This window comes from Lucilia sericata, unplaced genomic scaffold (genome assembly GCF_015586225.1).
Source record: "Lucilia sericata isolate MDLA Ls3-8-SP2 unplaced genomic scaffold, ASM1558622v1 Contig000332F_arrow, whole genome shotgun sequence".
NCBI lineage: Eukaryota > Metazoa > Arthropoda > Insecta > Diptera > Calliphoridae > Lucilia > Lucilia sericata.
This window is the reverse complement of record NW_023994353.1, coordinates 229,670-255,953: the sequence shown is the minus strand read 5'-3', so window position 1 is coordinate 255,953 and position 26,284 is coordinate 229,670. Positions and strand designations below refer to the sequence as shown.

Sequence of the window (26,284 nt, the reverse complement as noted above, 5' to 3'; positions counted from 1 at the left end):
GATGTCTGTTGGTTTGATTGCGTTGTGTATTTTGTTTTTGTTTTTTTTTTCGAGTATTTCGTTTCGTATGTTTGGATGGCTGTGTGTTTCATTGCCTTGTGTATATTGTTTTTGTTTCTTGTTGTATTCAGTTTTGTATGTTTGGATGGCTGTGTGTTTCATTGCCTTGTGTATATTGTTTTTGTTTTTTGTGTATTTCGTTTCGTATGTTTGGATGTCTGTTGGTTTTACTGCCTTGTGTATTTTGTTTTTTGAGTGTTTATTTCGTTTAGTGTTGTTGTTCATTTTGTTTTGCTATTGCTATAATAATGATATAATCGGGAAAATTAAATAGGTACATAAATTTAAATTTTATAAAATATATATTTTTAAATACACTATGGTGAAGGGTATATAAGATTCGGCACAGCCGAATATAGCACTCTTACTTGTTTTTTCACAAATATTTTTATATTTTCAAATGCATTCGTTTTTTAAAATATTTGATAATTGAATAAATGCGCATTTTATATTATTTTTATGTTAATAACAATAGAACAATATATAAATACTTACATACTACTACTACTACTACCCCCTTTACACGAGAACACAAATACATATGATCTGTAAACATTTTGTGTAGAATAGTACGGATGGGATCGTTTAAATGCAATATGTAATGAAACCATCATTCGAATGCAAAATTTGACAAGTCGCATTCCAACAGTTCAAAAAAGAGTCTATGCATCCGAAAAATACAGTGATTTTCAACCTCCCTGGTTGGCTCTAATTCGTCTTTCGTCACGGATGTACTCTTTGTAAACGAGGGTAAAAATAATCAACACTTTAGTGCTCCCTTTGTAAGCGAGAGAGTGGACAATTATGCTTGTTCAGCTTTTTGTCTGTACCTTCGTAATCTATGGGGTGACGATTGACTTCCTCGTAGCTAGTCACCTGCACAGTCGATGGCTAGAGATGTATTTTTATGTAAACACATACAAGAAAGTGAAACAGCTGTTTCCATCTTACTTTGTTATTGTTTTATAGCATTCTTGTAAACACAAAAAATATAAGTCATGCTAATTTTATTCTATTTTTGTAATACGAATGAAATTTCATTTTTTTTCATTAGACTTTATGTATGTAATGTGTGATCGTGTAAAAGAGCTCTTAAATCGACATTAGAGTGACTCAAGAAATAGGCATTTTCGGAAATCTGTTATAGAAATATCTAGGTACCTCTTAAACGTAAAGTATTTTCAATGTACATTTTTTCCAAGAATAATGTAGGTAATTTTTAAAAATTAGAAAAATGCGAAGTCCGAAAAATCTTTAAATTATAAGAAATTTTTAAAAATTTAAAACTAAACTCTAAATTATAGGTTAGGTGAACAGTGTTTCCATGCGTTTATATTACAGGGGTCCATCATATTGACCCCTTTTTCACATCAGAAAGGAGAAAGTGTTTATCGGACAAATAAAGAAGTTTGTTATCGATGGCTGTCGAACTTGTTAAATCTATGTTTCAAGGCGTGAAATCATTTCATTGTTGCTTGTATTTGCAACAATTTCATCAGCTATTTCTACAGCTTCATATTGTTATGTTCTGTTAGGGCCGGTCAGTGACGTAAAAATTGAATAGCAACATCTTCTTCCTCGTCATAACAGCATCTGCAGAAATCGTTTCATGGAAGCTTCATTCTTCTAACATGAAGCCAATGGCGATTAAACACTATAATTGTGTTACGTAGTTAAGCTTTCGAAAGATTTAACAAGACTGAATTGTGCATGCTCAAAAAGTCTGTCCCAAACGGAATGTTTCGTCATCTCCTTACGTAATGTCCGCCATACTAGGAATAAGTTTGATGTAGTATAGCTTCTAGGAGTTTTTCGAACTTAAACATAAATGTGTAAAACCACCAAGACCAAAGTATATCTGGTATATAAAGGATTTAGCTGTTCTAAATACTAAACAGACCTCAGAATTATCCATCACATAAGGATATTGGCCATTTTTGGAACATGTTTTGAGGCTTTATAACAGCGCAAAACCACTGTTTATTTATAAAATTTGTTAAGTCATTTGAAGTCAAATCAGGTCGCTTTTAAATAAAGATGTGGCCTCTTTGCTACCTTCTTCTTTTTTCGATATATTCTTAACCTTAAGATTTGAAAGTCTATAGTCTAGTCTATCGTCTAGTATATAGTCTATGTCATAGTCTAGTCTATAGTCTAGTCTATAGTCTAGTATATAGGCTAGTCTATAGTCTAGTCTATAGTTAGTCTATAGTCTAGTCTATAGTCTAGTCTATAGTCTAGTCTATAGCTAGTCTATAGTCTAGTCTATAGTCTAGTCTATAGTCTAGTCTATAGTCTAGTCTATAGTCTAGTCTATAGTCTAGTCTAGTCTAGTCTATAGTCTAGTCTATAGTCTAGTCTATAGTCTAGTCTATAGTCTAGTCTATAGTCTAGTCTATAGTCTAGTCTATAGTCTAGTCCTATACTCTAGTCTATAGTCTAGTCTATAGTCTAGTCTATAGTCTAGTCTATACTCTAGTCTATAGTCTAGTCTATAGTCTAGTCCTATAGTCTAGTCTATAGTCTAGTCTATAGTCTAGTCTATAGTCTAGTCTATAGTCTAGTCTATAGTCTAGTCTATAGTCTAGTCTATAGTCTAGTCTATAGTCTAGTCTATAGTCTAGTCTATAGTCTAGTCAATAGTCTAGTCTATAGTCTAGTCTATAGTCTAGTCTATAGTCTAGTCTAGTCTATAGTCTAGTCTAAAGTCTACTCTATAGTCTAGTCTAAAGTCTACTCTATAGTCTAGTCTATAGTCTAGTTTTAGTCTAGTCTAGTTTAAGTCTAGTCTAGTTTTAGTCTAGTCTATAGTCTAGTTTTAGTCTAGTTTTAGTCTAGTCTATAGTCTAGTCTATAGTCTAGTTTATAGTCTAGTCTATAATCTAGTCTATAGTCTAGTCTATAGTTTATTCTATAGTCTAGTCTATAGTCTAGTCTATAGTCTAGTCTATAGTCTAGTCTACAGTCTAGTCTATAGTCTAGTCTATAGTCTAGTCTATAGTCTAGTCTATAGTCTAGTCTATAGTCTAGTCTATAGTCTTGTCTATAGTCTAGTCTATAGTCTAGTCTATAGTCTAGTCTATAGTTTAGTCTATAGTCTAGTCTAATCTATAGTCTAGTTTATTGTCCAGTCTATAGTCTAGTCTATAGTCTAGTCTATAGTCTAGTCTATAGTCTAGTCTATAGTCTAGTCTATAGTCTAGTCTATAGTCTAGTCTATAGTCTAGTCTATAGTCTAGTCTATAGTCTAGTCTATAGTCTAGTCTATAGTCTAGTCTATAGTCTAGTCTATAGTCTAGTCTATAGTCTAGTCTATAGTCTAGTCTATAGTCTAGTCTATAGTCTAGTATATAGTCTAGTCTATAGTCTAGTCTATAGTCTAGTCTATAGTCTAGTCTATAGTCTAGATAGTCTAGTCTATAGTCTAGTCTATAGTCTAGTCTATAGTCTAGTCTATAGTCTAGTCTATAGTCTAGTCTATAGTCTAGTCTATAGTCTAGTCTATAGTCTAGTCTATAGTCTAGTCTATAGTCTAGTCTATAGTCTAGTCTATAGTCTAGTCTATAGTCTAGTCTATAGTCTAGTCTATAGTCTAGTCTATAGTCTAGTCTGTAGTCTAGTCTATAGTCTAGTCTATAGTCTAGTCTATAGTCTAGTCTATAGTCTAGTCTATAGTCTAGTCTATAGTCTAGTCTATAATCTAGTCTATAGTCTAGTCTATAGTCTAGTCTATAGTCTAGTCTATAGTCTAGTCTATAGTCTAGTCTATAGTCTAGTCTATAGTCTAGTCTATAGTCTAGTCTATAGTCTAGTCTATAGTCTAGTCTATAGTCTAGTCTATAGTCTAGTCTATAGTCTAGTCTATAGTCTAGTCTATAGTCTAGTCTATAGTTTAGTCTATAGTCTAGTCTATAGTCTAGTCTATAGTCTAGTCTATAGTCTAGTCTATAGTCTAGTCTATAGTCTAGTCTATAGTCTAGTCTATAGTCTAGTCTATAGTCTAGTCTATAGTCTAGTCTATAGTGTGGTCTATAATCCAATCTATGGTCTAGCCTATAGTCGAGTCCATAGTTTAGTTCATAGTCTAATCTGTAGTCTTGTCTAAAGTTTAGTCTATAGTCGAATCTATTCTATAGTGTGGTCCAAAGTCTAATATTTCCTACCTTTTGAAGTACACCATTTAAGAAACACTATTCTTCTTTAAGAATGTAAAACTTAAAAAACTTGTTAACAATTATCGGTCTGTCGGTCACAGTACTATAAAACAACTAGTATTTTTTATGATACCCGTAATATTGTATGTTGAGGTATATAATCACTTTTGTTTTTACTTAATTCGAAACGTTAGTTTTTCTAGATTTTTTATTTCTATTTTATAAGCCGTTTGTTTGCCACCACCACCACGACCATAATTACAGGAATAATGATGCAACATGCAAATACATGAGGCATATACAACACAATGAAAATAATGTACTTTAATGGATTGATATGGTGGCCAAGATCAAAATTTAATAATTGAATTAAACTTGAGTTTAAACTATCTGTCATATTCAGATTATTCGCTCGATGATCCTTTAGAAAAGTATATTTTGGTATTTGAGTTAAAAATATGTTGGACTGTGTTATCTATAATACTTTTTGAACTAACTGAACTTTCGAACCGAATGAAATTTTTGTTTTTTCCCCTCCATGTAATGCACTTTAATTAACACCTCGAATTAAAAAACTCTTTCAAAATTGAATTATAACAAAATGTTTTGTTTGTAATTATTCAAATATATAATAATGACATTTTTTTATTCAACATTTCTTGTATTAGTTTGCCAACTGCGTTGTTTTATTTTCTCGCTTTAGAATATTCTATTAGCCACGGATATGTAATAAGTTTAATTTATTTGTATTTTACTATAATACCAAAAGTATAATGCACTTTGTTTAAAAATAAAATAAGCCTATTTCTTTGTGGTAAATATGTATAACATAAATAAAATGACTAACTAGCTTTTATACAGTATTTATAGTTTCAAATTATTATAGGTCTAGAAACCAACAGTTGGTCGGTCGATGGCGGTAGGCTATTTTAGTGTTTATTGCATTAAACTCATGAATATTGATTATTTAATATTGACAATCCTTTTTTTTCTTTCTTTACTTGCTTTAATTGTACTATAATTAGTTTAAGTTATTAGGTATTTATTACATTAGGAAAGGGGTTTTTAAAGTGAGATAATTGTTTTTCTTATTTAACTAATACTTGTTGAAGAAGATAAAAAAAAAGTGTAAAAGAAAATTACACAATAATGCAATGTATGTAGATGTGGGTATTTTTCCTTTTTGTAGTTTATTTTTCACTTTATTGCTATATCTAAAGCCTAAATTTTTCTATTGTCATCATCAACATCATCATCATCATTATCATCTTAAACAAAACACGAACAAGTTCGTTGTTATCCACCAACCAGCTAGCCAACCAGCCACCTTTACCCACTTGTCTGTCTATCACCTCATTAGTATTGTTGTTCTCTTATAAAAATCATTGTCTACAACATTTTCAGTTTAGTCTTTAATCGGACGCAGTTCTTTTAACGTCTTCTTTATCTTTTGTTTTTTTTATTAAAACAAATAATAATAATAAAAAAAAACTAAAGTTCAAAAAAAAATAAGAATTTAACATTCTTGTTTTGTTAAATAAACTCAATGTCTAAGATTTCAATAAACATCTTTAAATTTAATTTAAAATTGAAATAAATGTGAAATTGTGTTTAAACATTCTTTGAAAATTTATTTAAATTAAAAGCAACGAAACTGTGATATTTTTTTTTATTCTTAAAAATTAGTTTTGTTATTTTGTAAATAAGTAACGTGATTTTGTGTTTAAAATTTAAAAAGTTTACACGTGTAACATTCGTCTGTATTTCTTCACTTTTAACAATGGCTTCTGCTGTAACTGATAACTGTGATAATAGAAATAGGTATATAGATAATATAAACAAAATTTATGGAAATGTTTAAGGAGAAATTTTCAAATTTGTTCTTAAAAGACTAATTCTAGAATGAGTGCAAAGCGAAGCTCAAATGATTTTAGAACTCGTTTTCTGTTTCAATATTTGTTGTGTTTCTAAAAGTACTCGTTCTGTAAAACATTGATGTAATTCTAAAGAACTTCTAAGGAGTTTTTAAGGAATCAGTTTATTATCACACAGATGCTACACTAGTTTAATGGTGCTTTTACTACTTCCGAAACAACTTCACTTGAAAAAGTTTCAAAAAATTTGAACAAATGCAAATCCCTGGAAAATCTCTGAAATATGTTCTAGAAAACACTAGTTCTAGAATGAATACAAAGAAAATCACTGTCTTTGCTTTCACTTTTATACAAAGAAAATCACTGTCTTTCCTTTCACTTTTAGATCTCATTCTCTGGAATATGTTGTAATTCTAAAGCACTTCTAAAGAGTTTAAAATGAAGCAGTTATTTGGTACTTGTTATACAATTTGAGAAAGTCTAAAAGATAACTTTTTGTTTCACCTCTAAAACCCTAATCGTAAATGAGATTATAATTGAGATAATTGACATTCATCATTCTAAAAAGTGGACCAAAACTTAACAATTTCAAAACAAAAATCCCGGAGAAAAGAATAGTTCCCAGAGTGATAAATTCAAACAAAATTCATTGATGAATAAACTAGTTCCCTAACTAGCTGTTCATTTAACGAGTATCTACTCCATAACGCTTCCACAGAACCAGTTCCGAAACAATTTTCGAATAATTTTTATACAAATTTTTCTGTTTCTCCTTTCTTTTTGGCATATCTTCTACCGGTTTATTATAATTCAAAATAAATCATTCTTTTTGCATAATAAATCTATTCAATTATCAATATATTTCACTCACTACCTTAAATTTTGATACATAACATACACACACACACACGCAAAAATTTCTATTACACAAAATTTTTTAAGAATTTTTTTTTCTACTTTGTTTTTATTTTAAACATCAAAAAAATGTGTAAAACTAAAAATATTGAAATTGAAATGCAAAATAAAAAAAAAAAATACCAAATCAAAAAATTGTGCCAAGTGCGCAAAAATTTTCAATGATTTAATTTCTGTTCGTATTTTTTTTTTTCTTAAATTTTTTTGCTATAATAAACATAAAAATAAATTAAGATCATTCAAAATAAATGACGATATTTATTATTGTTTTTATTCAGACGTCACACAATGATATTAAATACTACACATTAATTGTAAACATGTTAAAAACAATTTAATTGAAGAACATGAATTCTAATATTTGTAGTTATTTAATAATTTAAAAAAAAAGTCTATTTATTGTTTTTAATTGTTTTCTTTATTAAGTAATTTGTTATATTTATTATTTCATTGAACCCCTTTAATGATAGTTTCAATTAAGCGAATATATAAATAAAGAGAGCTGTCCGTCGACAGTCCAGATAAAACAATTTAATACTGTCATGGAATTGCTCTCTTTGTATGATATTCGATAAGCCTCAATTGTACTAACTTTTTAAGACACTTTTTCTTGTTTCTCCCTTGTATTTTTAAGGGGTTTATTAACTAATATATTTTGTTTTTGTCTTTAATTGTTAACTGTCCTTGTCCTTTTGTTGGCTTTTTCTTTAAAAACTTGCTTTAATTTCAATATTTTTTTTTTATCGAATAACGAAATAAAGAGAGCTATCTGTCGACAGTCTAGTTATTAAATGACAACAAAACATTTTATTACTGTCATGGAATTGCTCTCTTTGTATAGTATTCGAATATCGACAAACTAACATTTAATGTTATTTTTAATTAAATGTAATTATTGTATGTACTTTGTCCATTTAAATATATATTTTTTCCAGGCCTTTTGTAATTTTAAACCTTTGTTAAGAAATTTTAATGCTTTTAGGACTTTTAACCACCCACTAAATGTTTATCACCAGATCATAGATATGTTCCGATCCTCCAAAAATCCTATATAATTTTATCTCAATAACTTTATATGTGAGTTATGACCAATTGAAATGAAATTAGGTATCAAGTAGAATCGACTAGGGAATAGGTTCTACGATAACTAGGAATAGGGTTCCCATAATTAGCCTCAACATATTCAACTGCCCAGACGATCCTACTTCAATTTGTCTAGTGTCTAACTTTTGGAAGTACACACTTCAAGTATCATAATTTTTAGCTCTGGACATCGACCTAGAACCCATTGATTGATTATTGTATTGTTTTAACTCTTATAACAACTACACGATGACCTGGGAAATTTTTTGTCGTGCTTAATCTGAGCTCTCCTCTTTTGCTTCGATATTTAAAGCTTTTTGTGATATAGAATTGGATTTTGTTCTTCAAATCAACCTTTTAAATCATCCTTTATCTTTTTTTTATTCTTTGTACTACAATATACTTTCCATAAAGGGAATCATAATAGATCCTAGGTGTCCCAAGTGGAATTGTACTCTGTGACACATAATCGTTTTAAACTAGAAACCATAGAATCTGTGTTTTTATAGAAAATTTTTCTTATAACAGTTTTGCTTCTACTAACAAAAAGGAGCTTTTATAACATTTTTCTATAGAAAGTTAGACTTTTTTTATTTAAAAAACAATTTTAGCAAAATTTTATACGACTTATTTTTGAAAAACTGTTATAAACGCAATTTTCAAACACTTTCTATAAAATAAATCAATTATCCTTAAAAAGAAACTTGCCACAGTTAAGTTTTAGCCGTGATTTTATCCGCCGCCGCCACTTCTTTCTATGAATGCGCCGCCGTCGATTATTTTCAGACGGCTTGGTTATCTGTTAGGTGCATTTTTTCCTTAAAAAGATCTGCAACAGTCGATTAAATGTTCATTTTATAAAAATTTTGCACTTTAAATGCCTATATGAAATCCATTGAAGACGAACATTCCTGTGTAAGTGTTCTTCGGGACAATGCCTTATAAGGAAGCCAGTTATAGGTACCTACTACATACATATGTACATACTTGTAAAAGTTACTTTTTCCAGAGATTTAAGTGAGTTAGTGATTTCCCGAATATGTATAGGTTTTTAATATAATTATATGGAAATTATGACCAAAAATGTCTTACTGTTAAGTTACGGGAAGATTATTATAGAAGGGGGGGATTTATTGAAAATAAAAAATGTCTTAATTTCAAAATTCTAGAGGATTTTTATAATGGGATTTTTTGAAAATAATTGTCCAATTTCCTTCAGTTTTCTTGGAATTCTTTCATAGAGCAATATAAGATGGTATCCCAAAATTTATTTATTTTCACATAGACTGACATCAAGTTTAAGTTATAAATAAAACATCTCTAAAGGTCACGTAACAAACACTTGTTTTTAAAAGTTAATGAATAGGTAAAATACGACGGTTTGTCCAAAAATCACGTACTGATCTCCATATTATTGGTTGTTGCCGCAGGCTGGTAACGTAATCCATAATTTGACAGTCTTTAAATATTTTCCACCATATCTGATAAATTTTTCCAAAATAATGATAAAAACTTATATTTTATACAATTCAGTAGGTTCACTTCATCATGGTTTTATTTATTGCTACTACTAATAGTAACATTATGGTACATAACTTATAATATAGAGAAAAAAAAAACTTCAAAATCTTTGAGGGACTTACAAAAATTAAATTACTTAAAAGAAAAATATTTTGTTTAAATACGTTTCCAAGAAAGTACTATATATTCGCTTGGAAACCCAGTAGAGGTCTAATATTTATAAACCACCACGACCACGACCGCCTGTAGGACCTCCTTGCCAAGCACCACGACCACCACCGGGAGCACCTGGTGGACCACCGCGGCCACCACCAGGAGGACCACCTCTGCCACGACCTCGAGCTAAAAAATTAAAAACAAAATTGAATATTCAACTTGAAATATATAATTTTATAACTAAAATACCTTGCGCTCGTAATATAGCAGCTTTGCCTCTACCCGAGGTACCACCCAGTCCCTTGCCCGTTTGTTTCTTAAACATGGGTGCATTTTTCAACATGTCCGGCAATATAAGAAAACGTATTTTCGATCCCCGTATATAAACATGTTCCAAATTTGCCGTGCGTCCATCACGATAAGTTACAGATATTTGTGTCATTTGGCAATTCATGTTGTCCTCAGCTTCGATTAATTTTCCACGATAAACTTCACCGGTTATGGTTTCACATGTTATAATATGACCTTCTGCCTCGTGCAGCACTTTAATGGGTACACCAATAGACATTTTTTATTTAATATTTCTATAATTTGATATTTATTTTAATTCTTTTTATATTTTTTTGCAAATTGTTCTATTTTTAATGTGCTTTTGCTTGGAGAAAACGATTACAGACGTACGGCTTTTTTTTCTTCTTCTACAATTGACAGTTGTGCGGCGCCATGTTTTTGCTGAATAAATGCTTGACGTTGGTGTGTGATTGTCAAGCATGAGCTAAAAACATGTACAGTGTTGTATTTTGTAGAAAACTTGTGATTGAATAACGTTTTTGTGGGGGCTGAACAAAGAAGCATGTTTTAAAATAATTTTAAATGTATTTTGTTTATTTTTGAAATCTTATCTTGATAATTTACTTATATTTTTATTAGATAACTATTTAGGAAATAACTATGTCATACTTTTTTATTTGATTATTGTTAAAACAAATATTATGTTGTTTGTTTAAGATGTTTTGTCTTGAGATAATTCTGTTATAATTTAATACGATAAAATATTTTTTTTAATAAAATATCACAATTTTATAAAGCTAATAAAATACTACTTGTTTAAACAACAGTCAAGATAATTCTATAGATGAAAAAGTAGACTTTTGAAATTTTTAGATTTTCTTCCGAATTTGTCTGTCCTCTATAATCAACTTTTTCTTCAACTGTTACTTTTTGAATTTTCTGCAAAATTGAGAATGATATAATGATTGAAAATCTATAATGTACAATATTATTTACAATTTAAAATGAAAATTTACAATATTAGTTTATTGTTTTTACAAATTACTATAATTTTGTAAACAAAATTGCATCTTTACATATTACAAACATAATTTACCACCACTTACAACAAACCGTTAAACAAACCCCTCAAATTACACAAACTGCAAAATGGTTCTATCAACTTTTTCACATTTCTTTTACTTTTCATAGAATTTTTTTTTTAATAAGTATTTTCTTTCGAAATATATTTTTTTATAGCGACCCAATGTTTAGTAGTAGTAGTAGAAGAGAGTTTACGGAGTCCGTTCTCGGTGCTACTTGTGCTGAGAATAAGTTACGTACTATTTCTACCTCTTCTTGCGCTACCAACATGTCGACTGAGTCCTACTGTATCTCTCTCGGCGTAGGGCCTCTGTGGTGGTCCTGATGTCCCTACCCACCACAGAACAGATCACGATAGGGCGTCACTCTTAACAGGTAATATAATATAATAACACTAGTTAAATAAAAAAATATAAATATTAAAACAATATATTTTTTACTTACAGGTTACACTCGTAAATCTTCGGTTGATTCAGCTGGTGGCAGCAGCTGCTTATTCGACAGAAGCAATAGTGCTAGCAGCAGCAGCGGCTCTAGCAGTCCTGGCTCTTCGGCTTCGTCTGAATGTTCCGACTCGGATGTACAATCCTTATATTCGGACGATGACTGTCAAGAGGTAGTCAGGCAGATCTTGCAACACGATCATCCCATTCGTATTGTTGTCAAGTTACATGTAACTGAGAATAAATTCACCAAATGGGAATCGGTCTTGAATCCAACCAATAACATCTTGTACGTAGCCATGCCCGAAAAATTGGCATCGGAAAATTCGAAGGACACTTTGATTTCCTTGTTGGAATTTGCTGAAGATAAACTGGAAGTGGATGCTGTCGTTATGTGCGTACGTAAAAATCGTACTGATCGTGTCCGTCTTTTGGAGAGTTTCTTGCTTATGGGCTTTGAACCGTTGTCTAGAAAAGCTCCGGAAGCACCACCAGCCGCTGAGAAAGATGTCGAGAATTTCTTCCTTATCTATCGTATTGAGGAATAAGTTGACATAACTAAAACTTAAAACCTAAACGTTAATATTTTATGCAATAACCAACTAATAATAACCAACATCTTAAACATTGTTTTTTAATATAAACAGAAGCAACCGTTTAAAATAGTTTGGAGGCCAGTAATTTCTATATTATTATTTACTTACATACTTATATAAATAACAACTCACTCCTAAATTAACTAAAGTGTTCAAAATTGCATAATCATATTATAAATTTCCTTATGTCAACTTTCAACTCAATAATGATGATAACAATTTTTATCTACCGAAGAAATATCGTAATCACTGTTAAGAGCAAATATCGTAAAAAATGTCGTATTTAATCAGAAATAAAAATGAATAAAAATATAAAAAAAAAAAAATTAAAAACTTTAAAAAACGTAAAAAAAATTTAAAAATAAAAAAAAAACAACAAAAAAAATGTATTAGTTTTTAGTAATCAATATTATATCTTTGTAACAAACACATATACACTTGCTTTCTTATAATTTGCAAATCATATTATAAATTCCAAATTTAAATTCTTTTTTGTTAAATGTCTATTTTTTTTTTTGTTTTATTTAATTATTTGTCAAACAATAAATTTTGTTTAATGATGTCAAATTTAAATACCGCATTAATTATTCATTGCTAACAATTAAAAAAAATTCAGTTTCAGATTTTGTTTAAATAAATTTTATTTGCAAACAATTTATATTTATAATTTTTAAGCATCATATTAAAATATTCATATATTCTTATATATACTTTAACAGCATTTTATATTTCAAAAAAATCCGTTAAGCATTAAATTTTTCTTTTTTTCAAATTTTCTCACTTTTAATATAATCAATAAAATAGTTCCGGCTTACCGTAGAAAAACCAAAATATTATGTTTATTATTATTTTATTACGTTTTGTCAGAATCTTATTTTAGTTTAGCCTGGTTTTGGACTTAACACACAGAAATATTTAAAGCACTTTCTTCTTTCTAATTGAAATATAAATAAATATTTACTCACCAATAATCTATTAGTGGTTTTATTTACAGTTTTTTATGTAAAATATAGAAAAATTCAAAAGATGCTCAAAACTTTTCAATGGGACATAAATTCAAAACGAAAGTCAATGTATAAAGCATGCAATTTCGAATGAATCATAAGTTTGTTAACTGTTTAGTTTTGTTTATATTTTTGGATTTTAATTTTTCATTATGATAAACAAAATTGTTTCTCAGTGTATTGATTTTAAGTTAAAGAACCGTTATTATTAATATTTTAACCGATCTGGCAGCTTCATAGAAAATATCAAGCATTTGCTTGACCGCAGTATTCAGCATAGTGTAAAAACGTCTTAAATTCAATTGACGACGTTTCTTTATTTTACCCGTCATTAATGTGCTTAAAGACAAACGCCGTTATAAAATTTGTGCTGCACAGATCTCTACCATAAACGTAAACATTAGAATTCATTATTATTGTGTGATAAAATCTAAATATTTAAAAAATGGTAATTTGTTAACTAAACTAAATATAAAAATATTTACTTCAATAAACTTTTACATTTCTTAAACGAATTTACACAACAGTATTCTAATTAAAGTGCTTACACATGTGGCTCTATTTCATAAATTTGGTTTTCACAACTCATTTGTTTCTTTTTTTAGTCGGTAACTTTACACACGGATGTGGGTGACATTAAAATTGAACTTTTCTGCGAAGATTGTCCCAAGGCATGTGAGAATTTTTTAGCCCTGTGCGCCAGTGATTATTATAATGGTTGTGCTTTTATACGCAACATTAAGGGATTCATTGTGCAGACCGGCGATCCCACAAATACAGGAAAAAATGGTCATTCCATATGGGGTCGCAAATTCGAAGATGAATTTAAAGAAAATCTAAAAGTTTGTATAATGTTTTATTGAAAAATTGATATATAATTGATTCATTTTATGTTAATCATTTTAGCACACTGATCGCGGCATGTTATCTATGGCAAATAATGGACCCAATGCCAATGCTAGCCAGTTTTTCATTACCTATGCTGCTCAACCAAATTTAGATTTGAAATATACACTATTCGGTCGTGTTATAGATGGTTTCGATGCCTTAGATGAATTAGAAAAACTACCGGTTAATCCGAAAACCTATCGTCCTCATGTGGAGAAGAAAATTAATGGTGTTACAATACATGCAAATCCTATAGCGGGATGATTATTAATTAATAAGCTTTAAAGTTTAGTAGAATATTTATATTATTTTTTTTACAAAAATAAATGTTAAAAAAAAACAATGCGAAATATCTGCTTTAGATAAATCGAATATAGACTGTTATAGTTACTGCTATATAATAGTCTATAGTTCTGACTTTAGTTTCGACTATATAGTAGACTAGAATATAGAATTGTCTATAGTCTAAATTATAGAACACTGTATGGTCTCGACTATAGAATAGTTAATGGTCTCAATAATAAACTCTAACAATAGTCTAAACGTTCAAATCTATTAAATACCTACATCAACTAACTGCCTTTTCAAATAAAACTATTTTTTTTTAATAATATGAGTTTGTTTTTTGTTTTATTTAAAAATTCTTAAATTACTAAATTTTTAACTAACTAAAAACATTATTGTAGTTTTGATATGAGAAATATTTAATGAAACGAACAAAACAAAAGAAAAGTAACTAAAATATATTAAAATAAAACTAAATATTGAAAATTTAGTTGTTTTTAAATTACGTTTTACAAATAAAATTGCATTGCATTTAACGAATATAATTTCATAGTTTCATAATTTCATGTTAAACTTTAAATTACAAATGTATAAACTTTAATTTGAAGTTAGAAATTAAAAAAAAGACTACACTTCACACTCACAATTGAAATGAAAAAAATATTAAACAAATTTGTCTTTTTGTACAAAAAAAAAAACTTAAATAATAACGATGATATGAAATCTATTTGTTGGTTGTTTTAATTAACAATTAAACTTAACCTAATATTGCTAACAATAATAAAAAAAGAAAAAAAGATCGATTTAATAAACATAAAAAATTACATGAAATATATCAAAATAAAAAAATATGAAAACAAATGCTCAAAACTCTAATTTGATTTTGCAGGTAATTTTAGCGCTAATATACAATAATAATATTAACACTAAAAACACAACATATTCTATCTACGTAATTGGAAAAAACTAAAGAAAATAGAAAATAAAAAAACAACTTTAAAATAAAGTTAACTAATTGTATAATCATCATTTAGCTGCTGAGGTGGAGGTGCCATTAGCAATGGATTTCTTAGGTGGATGGTCTTTCATATGCTGCTCAAACATAGAACGAATGTCAGCTAAAGCTTTACAGATGTTATCAGCAAAACGATGAACATCCTAGAATACGAATAAAGGAAACAAATTAATAAAAACAAAACATAAGTCGAAGATCCTGATTATACTTACAGTTGTATCACAAGATTTCTTAGCTGATATATGGAAGAATATCAAATTCTCTCCGGCAATGATGTACGAGACACCATAACCATCATCAGCTACTGGACCAAAACCACCACCCGAACTGATACAGTTGGGATGTTTTTTCAAATCCATTTTTGGCGTTTGACCATGAGGTGTTTGACTAGTTGATAAACGCCATGGTTCACTTAGTACTTCATTTAGGAAGGGTGAATCTACTTCCAAATATTTGGAAACTACATATAAACAGAATAGATGACGATCAATACCACGACCACACATGGCATCTTGATAGCCCAATTGATGGCGATCACAGGCCTTTTTCAATAACTCAACACGTTCATCAATCTGTTAAAAATAAAAATTGTAATTAAAAAAATCGCATTATTATTTTAGGTTTTTTGCAATACCGTTGTGTTTTTATCCTCCATAGCCTTAACCCAGGCCGAAGATTCAATAGTGCAGGGTCGGACAGTTTCGGTACGACCTTCACGGAAAAGACGTGTCATTGAAGCCTCATAAGTCAAAGAGAAACGTCCAGCGTCACGATAGTAGGCCAATTGCAATGCCATTTGTATAAAAGCATCGGGTGATAGACGGCATTTCTTCATGAATCCTTTGCCATATTGATTGTGTACCAAAATTCTGAGATCAATGTCCTAGAGAAAAAGGAACGAGTATTTGTTATAACATAACTTGATGAAAAGAATCTTTAAATTACGCTTACATTTATAAGTTTATTAGCATCCATTACGGCTTCTTCTATTTGTGATATACATGGTTCCAATTGCCAATTAAGACGTGTTGGTGAGGGTGGTTGGAATTCTGGTGTTCCCTTAGTATTGCCATTTTCATCATATCTGTATGGAGGCAGGGATGGAAGAGTAAAGGTTTTCGTTATTGATATGATAATTTTGGAAAAGAAATTAATACCTACACCGTTATTTACTAACTAAAGCGACTGATGATAAGCATGTAATACTTATGAAAAAATGGATAAGAGAGTTCTTCCTCTTGTTATCTATCTATCTATCTATCTATCTATCTATCTATCTATCTATCTATCTATCTATCTATCTATCTATCTATCTATCTATCTATCTATCTATCTATCTATCTATCTATCTATCTATCTATCTATCTATCTATCTATCTATCTATCTATCTATCTATCTATCTATCTATCTATCTATCTATCTATCTATCTATCTATCTATCTATCTATCTATCTATCTATCTATCTATCTATCTATCTATCTATCTATCTATCTATCTATCTATCTATCTATCTATCTATCTATCTATCTATCTATCTATCTATCTATCTATCTATCTATCTATCTATCTATCTATCTATCTATCTATCTATCTATCTATATACTATAGTCACTATCTATATATAGACTATAGTCACGACTATAGAATAGACTATAGTCACGACTAATAATAGACTATAGTCACGACTATAAATAAACTATAGTCAGGACTATAGAATAGACTATAGTCAGGACTATAGAATAGACTATAGTCAGGACTATAGAATAGACTATAGTCAGGACTATAGAATAGACTATAGTCAGGACTATAGAAATAGACTATAGTCAGGACTATAGAATAGACTATAGTCAGGACTATAGAGTAGACTATAGTCAGGACTATAGAATAGACTATAGTCAGGACTATAGAATAGACTATAGTCAGGACTATAGAATAGACTATAGTCAGGACTATAGAATAGACTATAGTCAGGACTATAGAATAGACTATAGTCAGGACTATAGATTAGACTATAGTCAGGACTATAGAATAGACTATAGTCAGGACTATAGAATAGACTATAGTCAGCACTATAGAATAGACTATAGTCAGCACTATAGAATAGACTATAGTCAGGACTATAGAATAGACTATAGTTAGGACTATAGAATAGACTATAGTCAGGACTATAGAATAGACTATAGTCAGGGCTATAGAATAGACTATAGTCAGGACTATAGAATAGACTATAGTCAGGACTATAGAATAGACTATAGTCAGGACTATAGAATAGACTATAGTCAGGACTATAGAATAGACTATAGTCAGGACTATAGAATAGACTACAGTCAGGACTATAGAATAGACTATAGTCAGGACTATAGAATAGACTATAGTCAGGACTATAGAATAGACTTTAGCCAGGAGTAGATTTTAGTCAGGACTATAGATTAGACTATAGTCAAGACTATAGAAAAGACTATAGTCGGGACTATAGTGAGGATTATAGAAAGAACTATAGTGAGCATTATAGAAAAGACTATAGTCAGGACTATAGAAAAGACTACAGTCAGCACTATAGAATAGACTATAGTCAGGACTATTGAATAGACTATAGTTAGGACTATAGAATAGACTATAGTCAGGACTATAGAATATACTATAGTCAGGACTATAGAATAGACTTTAGCCAGGAGTAGATTTTAGTCAGGACTACAGAATAGACTATAGTCATGACTATAGAATAGACTATAGTCAGGACTATAGAATAGACTATAGTCAGGACTATAGAATAGACTATAGTCAGGACTATAGAATAGACTATAGTCAGGACTATAGAATAGACTATAGTCAGGACTATAGAATAGACTATAGTCAGCACTATAGAATAGACTATAGTCAGGACTATAGATTGAATAGACTATAGTTAGGACTATAGAATAGACTATAGTTAGGACTATAGAATAGACTATAGTCAGGACTATTGAATAGACTATAGTTAGGACTATAGAATAGACTATAGTCAGGACTATAGAATAGACTATAGTCAGGACTATAGAATAGACTTTAGCCAGGAGTAGATTTTAGTCAGGACTATAGATTAGACTATAGTCAAGACTATAGAAAAGACTATAGTCGGGACTATAGTGAGGATTATAGAAAGAACTATAGTGAGCATTATAGAAAAGACTATAGTCAGGACTATAGAAAAGACTACAGTCAGCACTATAGAATAGACTATAGTCAGGACTATTGAATAGACTATAGTTAGGACTATAGAATAGACTATAGTCAGGACTATAGAATATACTATAGTCAGGATTATAGAATAGACTTTAGCCAGGAGTAGATTTTAGTCAGGACTACAGAATAGACTATAGTCATGACTATAGAATAGACTATAGTCAGGACTATAGAATAGACTATAGTCAGGACTATAGAATAGACTATAGTCAGGACTATAGAATAGACTATAGTCAGGACTATTGAATAGACTATAGTTAGGACTATAGAATAGACTATAGTCAGGACTATAGAATAGACTATAGTCAGGACTATAGAATAGACTTTAGCCAGGAGTAGATTTTAGTCAGGACTATAGATTAGACTATAGTCAAGACTATAGAAAAGACTATAGTCGGGACTATAGTGAGGATTATAGAAAGAACTATAGTGAGCATTATAGAAAAGACTATAGTCAGGACTATAGAAAAGACTACAGTCAGCACTATAGAATAGACTATAGTCAGGACTATTGAATAGACTATAGTTAGGACTATAGAATAGACTATAGTCAGGACTATAGAATATACTATAGTCAGGATTATAGAATAGACTTTAGCCAGGAGTAGATTTTAGTCAGGACTACAGAATAGACTATAGTCATGACTATAGAATAGACTATAGTCAGGACTATAGAATAGACTATAGTCAGGACTATAGAATAGACTATAGTCAGGACTATAGAATAGACTATAGTCAGGACTATAGAATAGACTATAGTCAGCACTATAGAATAGACTATAGTCAGGACTATAGAATAGACTATAGTCAGGACTATTGAATAGACTATAGTTAGGACTATAGAATAGACTATAGTTAGGACTATAGAATAGACTATAGTCAGGACTATTGAATAGACTATAGTTAGGACTATAGAATAGACTATAGTCAGGACTATAGAATAGACTATAGTCAGGACTATAGAATAGACTTTAGCCAGGAGTAGATTTTAGTCAGGACTCTAGATTAGACTATAGTCAAGACTATAGAAAAGACTATAGTCAGGACTATAGTGAGGATTATAGAAAGAACTATAGTGAGCATTATAGAAAAGACTATAGTCAGGACTATAGAAAAGACTATAGACACGACTATAGAATAGACTATAGGGTAGACTATATTCAGGACTATAATTAAAATATTAATGAAAAATAATTTGCAATAAAATATTGTAAATGATTAGTTTGCTTTTGATATTTGTTATAGATATTAGTAGAATATAATGAAAATGATTAATAAATACTTGTAAATAACGGTGTAAAATAAAGGAATACATTTAAATTAATAAGTGTTAGTGATTGTATAATGGTTAGGTTCAAATAATTTAAGGGTAAAATAGGAAAATTGATGATTTACCCATAAATATCATCACCAAATATATATTCCCATGTATGACCCATAACCGGTGCGTCAGCCCTAAAAATTAATGTAGATAATATATAAAACTAAGTAAGAAAGTTTATAAAGAAATAAATAACTTATTTACAGGTATATTATATATATACATAAGAAAGTAAAATAAATATAAAAAAAAACAAATTTCAATATTTATAGTAGTATATTGAAATTTACATTTTGATTTGTTGATATGATGAAAAAATAACCACAACCAAGATATGTAATTGGACCAAAACCTCTTTCTTTTGCCGATAAAATAATTCAAACAGAAATAAACATTACCCATCGGTGTCTAAATCATCCACAATAAGATTTTCCCACATATGAGAAGCAACAGCAGCATCGGCCCTTTTTTATTTATTTATTATCAAAAAAGTATTCATTATTATCATTTTTAAATAATAATCATTTTGCAGGATTTACAAAATAGTTTAAAAATTATTTTCTCAGTATTTTACTTTTCTTTGCGAAAAGAAAATTAAAACAATATTTAGTTTATAGAATAAAGTTATTGCACATTTTTTAAAGAAAATTTTCCAACTTACCAAGTATGTTCAGCATTGAAACCTACACGTCCATTAGTACCCACACACACGGTAAAACTCTTATCGAACCAACGATTATAGCCATTGCCATGTAGCAAAGTTTTACCAAAGTTATCCAATAATTCGGGGCGTGTCAAATCAAATTCATATGGAACTTCATCTAATGATACTACGAATGCGGCTGATTCAACGGTATTCAATGAAACACGATTAACACCACGTGAAAAATAAGTATTACGAGCCTCAGCCCATTTTGAACGATTCCAAGCGGTTAAAGCGGCCAAATGTTCTTCTCCTGGCAAGGGTGTAGCTTTGGAATTGAGGATTTCTTCCATTTGTCTGGAAATTAGAAAAATATTTAAAATTTTTATCGAAAAAATCTTATTTTTAGAAAATATTTTTTCTGAAATAGGGATTTTTAGTGAAAAATATGAAAAATCGGATTTTCAATAAAAATTTTTATATTTTTATGAAAAATCGATTTTTATTGAAAATGCGGATTTGTAGTAATATATTGGATTTTAGTAAGAAATTGGAATTTTTAATAAAAATTGGAATTTTTAATAAAAATTTGGATTTTTAGTGAAAAATTGAATTTTTGGAGAAAAATGTTTTTTTTATATTTTTATGAAAAATCGATTTTTATTGAAAATGCGGATTTGTAGTAATATATTGGATTTTAGTAAAAAATTGGAATTTTTAATAAAAATTTGGATTTTTAGTGAAAAATTTAATTTTTGGAGAAAAATGTTTTTTTTTTGTGAAAAATTTTTAGTGAAAAAATGTGATTTTAGCAATAAGTTTAGTGGCAAAATCGGAAATGTTGTATGAAAAATCGGAGGTTCCAAAATAAAAATGATATAAATTTGTTTAAACTTACATTTGAATTTCACAAGGTCTTAATTGACGTCCTTTATAGTAGATTAATACTTTGTAATAGCAACCTTTATGTAGAACCACAATATGATTTGAGTCTTTATAGTGTACAATACGATCGGTTTCCAGACCAGGAGCTCTAACAGTGTTGAAAGTACGTTCATATTGCCAGGAGCACAAAGGAATCATACCTTGGACCATGATCTATAAAAAACATGATTTTAAAATAGTTTTAAAGATTCATTGAGATGTATCTATCTATCTATCTATCTATCTATCTATCTATCTATCTATCTATCTATCTATCTATCTATCTATCTATCTATCTATCTATCTATCTATCTATCTATCTATCTATCTATCTATCTATCTATCTATCTATCTATCTATCTATCTATCTATCTATCTATCTATCTATCTATCTATCTATCTATCTATCTATCTATCTATCTATCTATCTATCTATCTATCTATCTATCTATCTATCTATCTATCTATCTATCTATCTATCTATCTATCTATCTATCTATCTATCTATCTATCTATCTATCTATCTATCTATCTATCTATCTATCTATCTATCTATCTATCTATCTATCTATCTATCTATCTATCTATCTATCTATCTATCTATCTATCTATCTATCTATCTATCTATCTATCTATCTATCTATCTATCTATCTATCTATCTATCTATCTATCTATCTATCTATCTATCTATCTATCTATCTATCTATCTATCTATCTATCTATCTATCTATCTATCTATCTATCTATCTACCTATCTATCTATCTATCTATCTATCTATCTATCTATCTATCTATCTATCTATCTATCTATCTATCTATCTATCTATCTATCTATCTATCTATCTATCTATCTATCTATCTATCTATCTATCTATCTATCTATCTATCTATCTATCTATCTATCTATCTATCTATCTATCTATCTATCTATCTATCTATCTATCTATCTATCTATCTATCTATCTATCTATCTATCTATCTATCTATCTATCTATCTATCTATCTATCTATCTATCTATCTATCTATCTATCTATCTATCTATCTATCTATCTATCTATCTATCTATCTATCTATCTATCTATCTATCTATCTATCTATCTATCTATCTATCTATCTATCTATCTATCTATCTATCTATCTATCTATCTATCTATCTATCTATCTATCTATCTATCTATCTATCTATCTATCTATCTATCTATCTATCTATCTATCTATCTATCTATCTATCTATCTATCTATCTATCTATCTATCTATCTATCTATCTATCTATCTATCTATCTATATATATATCTATAAACTTACCGGTTTCAATTCTTGTCTTTCTATAGCACGTCTAAATGCCAACAACAAGTACACAACATTAGCAGCACGAGCCGCTTGATTTTTAGTCAATTCCATGAAGATTGCATCGGTACCATAGAAATTACTGTTAATCATCAAAGGAGAACGACCACGTAGATAAACATATTCCTCCCACCAATCGGAAACATAATTGGTAGACCACCAACTTTTCAATACCAAATACCATTGTAATTTCTTGCCAATAGTATTTTCAAATTCATTAGCCAAACGTTCCATGCGTGTGTAATTTTCATCATCCAAAAGAGGACGTGCCGATCTCAAATAACGTTGCATAGTTTCATGCACCGTAGGCAAAGGCAGTCTAGGTAGAGAACCTTGAAAACTATATAATCCAGGTTTATTCCAACTAGAAAATACCTTGACGGCACCAGCCCAAAGTTTAGTGCGCAAAGATATTTTACTACCCGGCGCTCGAGATTCATACATCCAACCCTTATACATAAGCAGTAATTTTAAAGTGTAACGCATTGTCATACAAATACTAAGCCAAACTATCAATGAGGCCAGAAAACAGGCGGCTATTTGCCAATTTATTGTATTCGCTGGTAAATGCACTAGAACACGATTAATTATATTAAACGGCGCATTCATGCCGGCAAAATGTAATCCCAGCGCTATGGCCGTTATAAGCCAAAGACTGTGTATGTGTGCGGGATAAACACCATTGCGTATGCCATTCTAAAAGAAATACGAAATGGAATTTTAAATTAAAATAAAAATTATAGTTGAGTGTTATAATGTGTAAAAAACTTACCCTGGCTCTGGCTAAACGTTTCTTCCATGATCTAATACCAGAGTTCCATACTAAATTAAGAACCTCTTGATCATAGTTGATATCGAACCCTTCATGGGTAATGGCAAATGAAAAGGCTACGGCTTGATGGGCTTCAGCCATGATTAGGGCCCACAATTAAGCGCGTATACAGGAAATTAATTCAATATTTGAATAACTTTTATATGCAAAAAATCTATAAAAAAAGAAAATACAATTTATTATATATTTTTTATAGAAAATATCTTTTTTACTTTAATTCTAAATATAAATAGATCTTAATCTTAATTAGGGCGCCATTCACATTTCAAAATTTTATCAACTTTAATTTAAAGTCCTTGGTCTGGTATTTAGGTTCATTATCAAATACCATAATTTAGTCGCTAAGAAATTATTGTCATAAGACCTAGAAAATTATCTAGACAACCAAAGTTTATGATAGATAAAATATTTAGGTTGTTTTTTTTTCAGACGTAAACAAAAAAAATGTCTGCTAAAATTTGATTGATAATGGCAATCTAGAGTAGTATCCCAAAATGTCTGGTATATTGTTAATATGAAATCAGTTAGTTTGAGTTTTAATCGTTATTTCTATATTTGGTCCTTTATATATTACATATTCCCAAAGTGGTGTGGAGATAAAAGTTTCGTGTCCTCAATCTTTCGACTAGATTGACAAAATGACAATTCGAACGAATAATTGCCCTCAATTTCAAATAGGGACGTGTTCAGCCTATAATCATACCTTCAAGTTTATAGACTAGTCCAAAGATTAATTGTTAGACTAGTCCGTAGGCTACTTAATAGTCAATAGACTAGTTTAGTCTTTAAAAGTTGATAGAGTAGTCTATGTACTATTCTATCAATAGTAGAATAGTTCTGTGGATTCAAAGATCCACAGAGTAGTAGTAGATTAGTCAAAAGATTAGACCATAGACATGTTGATAGACTAGTCCGTACACTAGTTAATAGTCAATAGACTAGTTCAAAGACTAGTCCATAGGTTAGTCGACACACTTGTCAAAAGACTTGTCCAAAGACAAGTCCGTTGCCTATGGACTATTATATCAACAGTAGAATAGTTCTGTGGATTCAAAGATCCACAGAGTAGTAGTAGAAAGATTAGACCATAGACATGTTGATAGACTAGTCCGTACACTAGTTAATAGTCAATAGACTAGTCCATAGGTTAGTCGACACACTTGTCCAAAGACAAGTCCGTTGCCTATGGACTATTATATCAACAGTAGAATAGTTCTGTGGATTCAAAGATCCACAGAGTAGTAGTAGATTAGTCAAAAGACTAGACCATAGACATGTTGATAGACTAGTCCGTATACTAGTTAATAGTCAATAGACTAGTTCAAAGAATTAAATTTTCCATGCCTGCTGTTTACCTTTAAATCCCTACCAAATCTTATTCATTAGATTTTTAGTTAAAAATCAATTTCGTAATAATAAAAATTCAACCAATTATCAATTTTATTAGAATTTTGTAAATAATTTTAGAGAATAGTTTAGTTTAAATCAAAAAAAAAAAAAAAAAAAAAAAAAATATAATAAATTGATAACAAATTAGGTATTTGAAAAAAAAATAATTGTTAAATAACCATAATAAACTGAACTTTGTTCGAAATACTTAAAATTCAATTGAATTGAATGAAATAAAAAATTGTATGAAAAAATGCAAGTGTATACAATAAAAAATTTACAAATGTTTATTAGTGTTATTATATTACATAAATAATAACAAATAATACAAAACAAAATAATAATTGTAAATAATATTCTAGATACTAAAATATGTAGGCAAAAATACGTTGTGGTTGCAGAAGTTAAAAAAATTTGTTTATTTGTTTACTATTTTACACAAAATTGCCTTGATAAAATTAAATAGTTTTTTTTACGAGTTTCTTTTGTTTATTTTTGTTTTGAATGAACAAATAATATAAAAAGCAAATACAAATTTAAACCAACTACTACGGCTGCTAAATAATTATAGAAAAGAAAAACATTGAAAACAGTACTGTGAAAAAAGAGGCATTCATTAATTGTTTAAAACATAAAAGAAACCTCTACGAAAAAAAGACAACAATTAAATAAATAATGAAATATTGTAAACAAATGACGTTGTCGATTATGCTACGTAATAATTTGCAAATTTTATTAGAACATTTAAATTAAATATAGATGTACAGTAATACCTCGATTTGTTTAAAATAGTTTAGTCTATAGTCTAGTCTACAGTCTAGCCTATATTTTAGTCTATAGTCTAGTCTACAGTCTAGTCTATAGTCTAGTCTAAAGTCTAGTCTATAATCTAGTCTATAGTCTAGTCTATAGTCTAGTCTATAGTGTAGTCTATAATCTAGTCTATAGTCTAGTCTATAGTCTAGTCTATAATCTAGTCTATAGTCTAGTCTATAGTCTAGTCTATAGTCTAATCTATAGTCTAGTCTATAGTCTAGTCTATAGTCTAGTCTATAGTCTAGTCTATAGTCTAGTCTATAGTCTAATCTATAGTCTAGTCTATAGTCTAGTCTATAGTCTAGTCTATAGTCTAGTCTATAGTCTAGTCTATAGTCTAGTCTATAGTCTAGTCTATAGTCTAGTCTATAGTCTAGTCTATAGTCTAGTCTATAGTCTAGTCTATAGTCTAGTCTA

The 26,284-nt window shown here is 29.4% G+C and overlaps 4 protein-coding genes across 6 annotated transcripts in view; 2 read left to right on the top strand and 2 right to left on the bottom strand.

Annotated features, from left to right (window-relative positions):
* Positions 1–9,609: 9,609 nt before the first annotated feature.
* Positions 9,610–10,560, bottom strand: LOC119603741 (small nuclear ribonucleoprotein Sm D3). Its single transcript, XM_037955901.1, has 2 exons — positions 10,013–10,560; positions 9,610–9,949 (listed from the first exon to the last, which is right to left on the bottom strand). The coding sequence occupies exons 1-2, from the start codon at positions 10,329–10,331 to the stop codon at positions 9,825–9,827; spliced, it is 444 nt and encodes a 147-aa protein (XP_037811829.1). The 5' UTR covers positions 10,332–10,560; the 3' UTR covers positions 9,610–9,824.
* A 733-nt stretch (positions 10,561–11,293) lies between these two features.
* LOC119603739 (ornithine decarboxylase antizyme) lies at positions 11,294–13,147 on the top strand. The gene is given in 3 exon segments (XM_037955899.1): positions 11,294–11,459; positions 11,461–11,512; positions 11,584–13,147. Coding segments are annotated over 3 exon segments (756 nt in total). The 5' UTR covers positions 11,294–11,300; the 3' UTR covers positions 12,129–13,147.
* A 162-nt stretch (positions 13,148–13,309) lies between these two features.
* On the top strand, positions 13,310–14,408 carry LOC119603740 (peptidyl-prolyl cis-trans isomerase-like 3). The gene is made up of 3 exons (XM_037955900.1): positions 13,310–13,628; positions 13,786–14,022; positions 14,087–14,408. The coding sequence occupies exons 1-3, from the start codon at positions 13,626–13,628 to the stop codon at positions 14,330–14,332; spliced, it is 486 nt and encodes a 161-aa protein (XP_037811828.1). The 5' UTR covers positions 13,310–13,625; the 3' UTR covers positions 14,333–14,408.
* Positions 14,409–14,677: 269 nt separating this feature from the next.
* The window catches only part of LOC119603738 (carnitine O-palmitoyltransferase 1, liver isoform), a 30,874-nt gene continuing 19,267 nt past the window's right edge, over positions 14,678–26,284 (bottom strand). Inside the window, exons 2-10 of one of the 3 annotated variants that reach the window (XM_037955897.1) lie at positions 23,603–23,816; positions 22,789–23,526; positions 21,455–21,654; positions 20,575–20,913; positions 20,312–20,377; positions 16,320–16,452; positions 16,003–16,251; positions 15,581–15,940; positions 14,678–15,511 (exon numbers count right to left, since the gene is read on the bottom strand). In XM_037955897.1, the coding sequence (XP_037811825.1) occupies positions 15,380–15,511; positions 15,581–15,940; positions 16,003–16,251; positions 16,320–16,452; positions 20,312–20,377; positions 20,575–20,913; positions 21,455–21,654; positions 22,789–23,526; positions 23,603–23,743 (2,358 nt within the window). In that variant the 5' untranslated portion in view covers positions 23,744–23,816 and the 3' untranslated portion in view covers positions 14,678–15,379. Of the gene's footprint in view, positions 15,512–15,580; positions 15,941–16,002; positions 16,252–16,319; positions 16,453–19,987; positions 20,048–20,311; positions 20,378–20,574; positions 20,914–21,454; positions 21,655–22,788; positions 23,527–23,602; positions 23,817–26,284 lie in introns of all 3 variants that reach the window. The other 2 variants (XM_037955896.1, XM_037955898.1) reach the window with 2 other exon arrangements.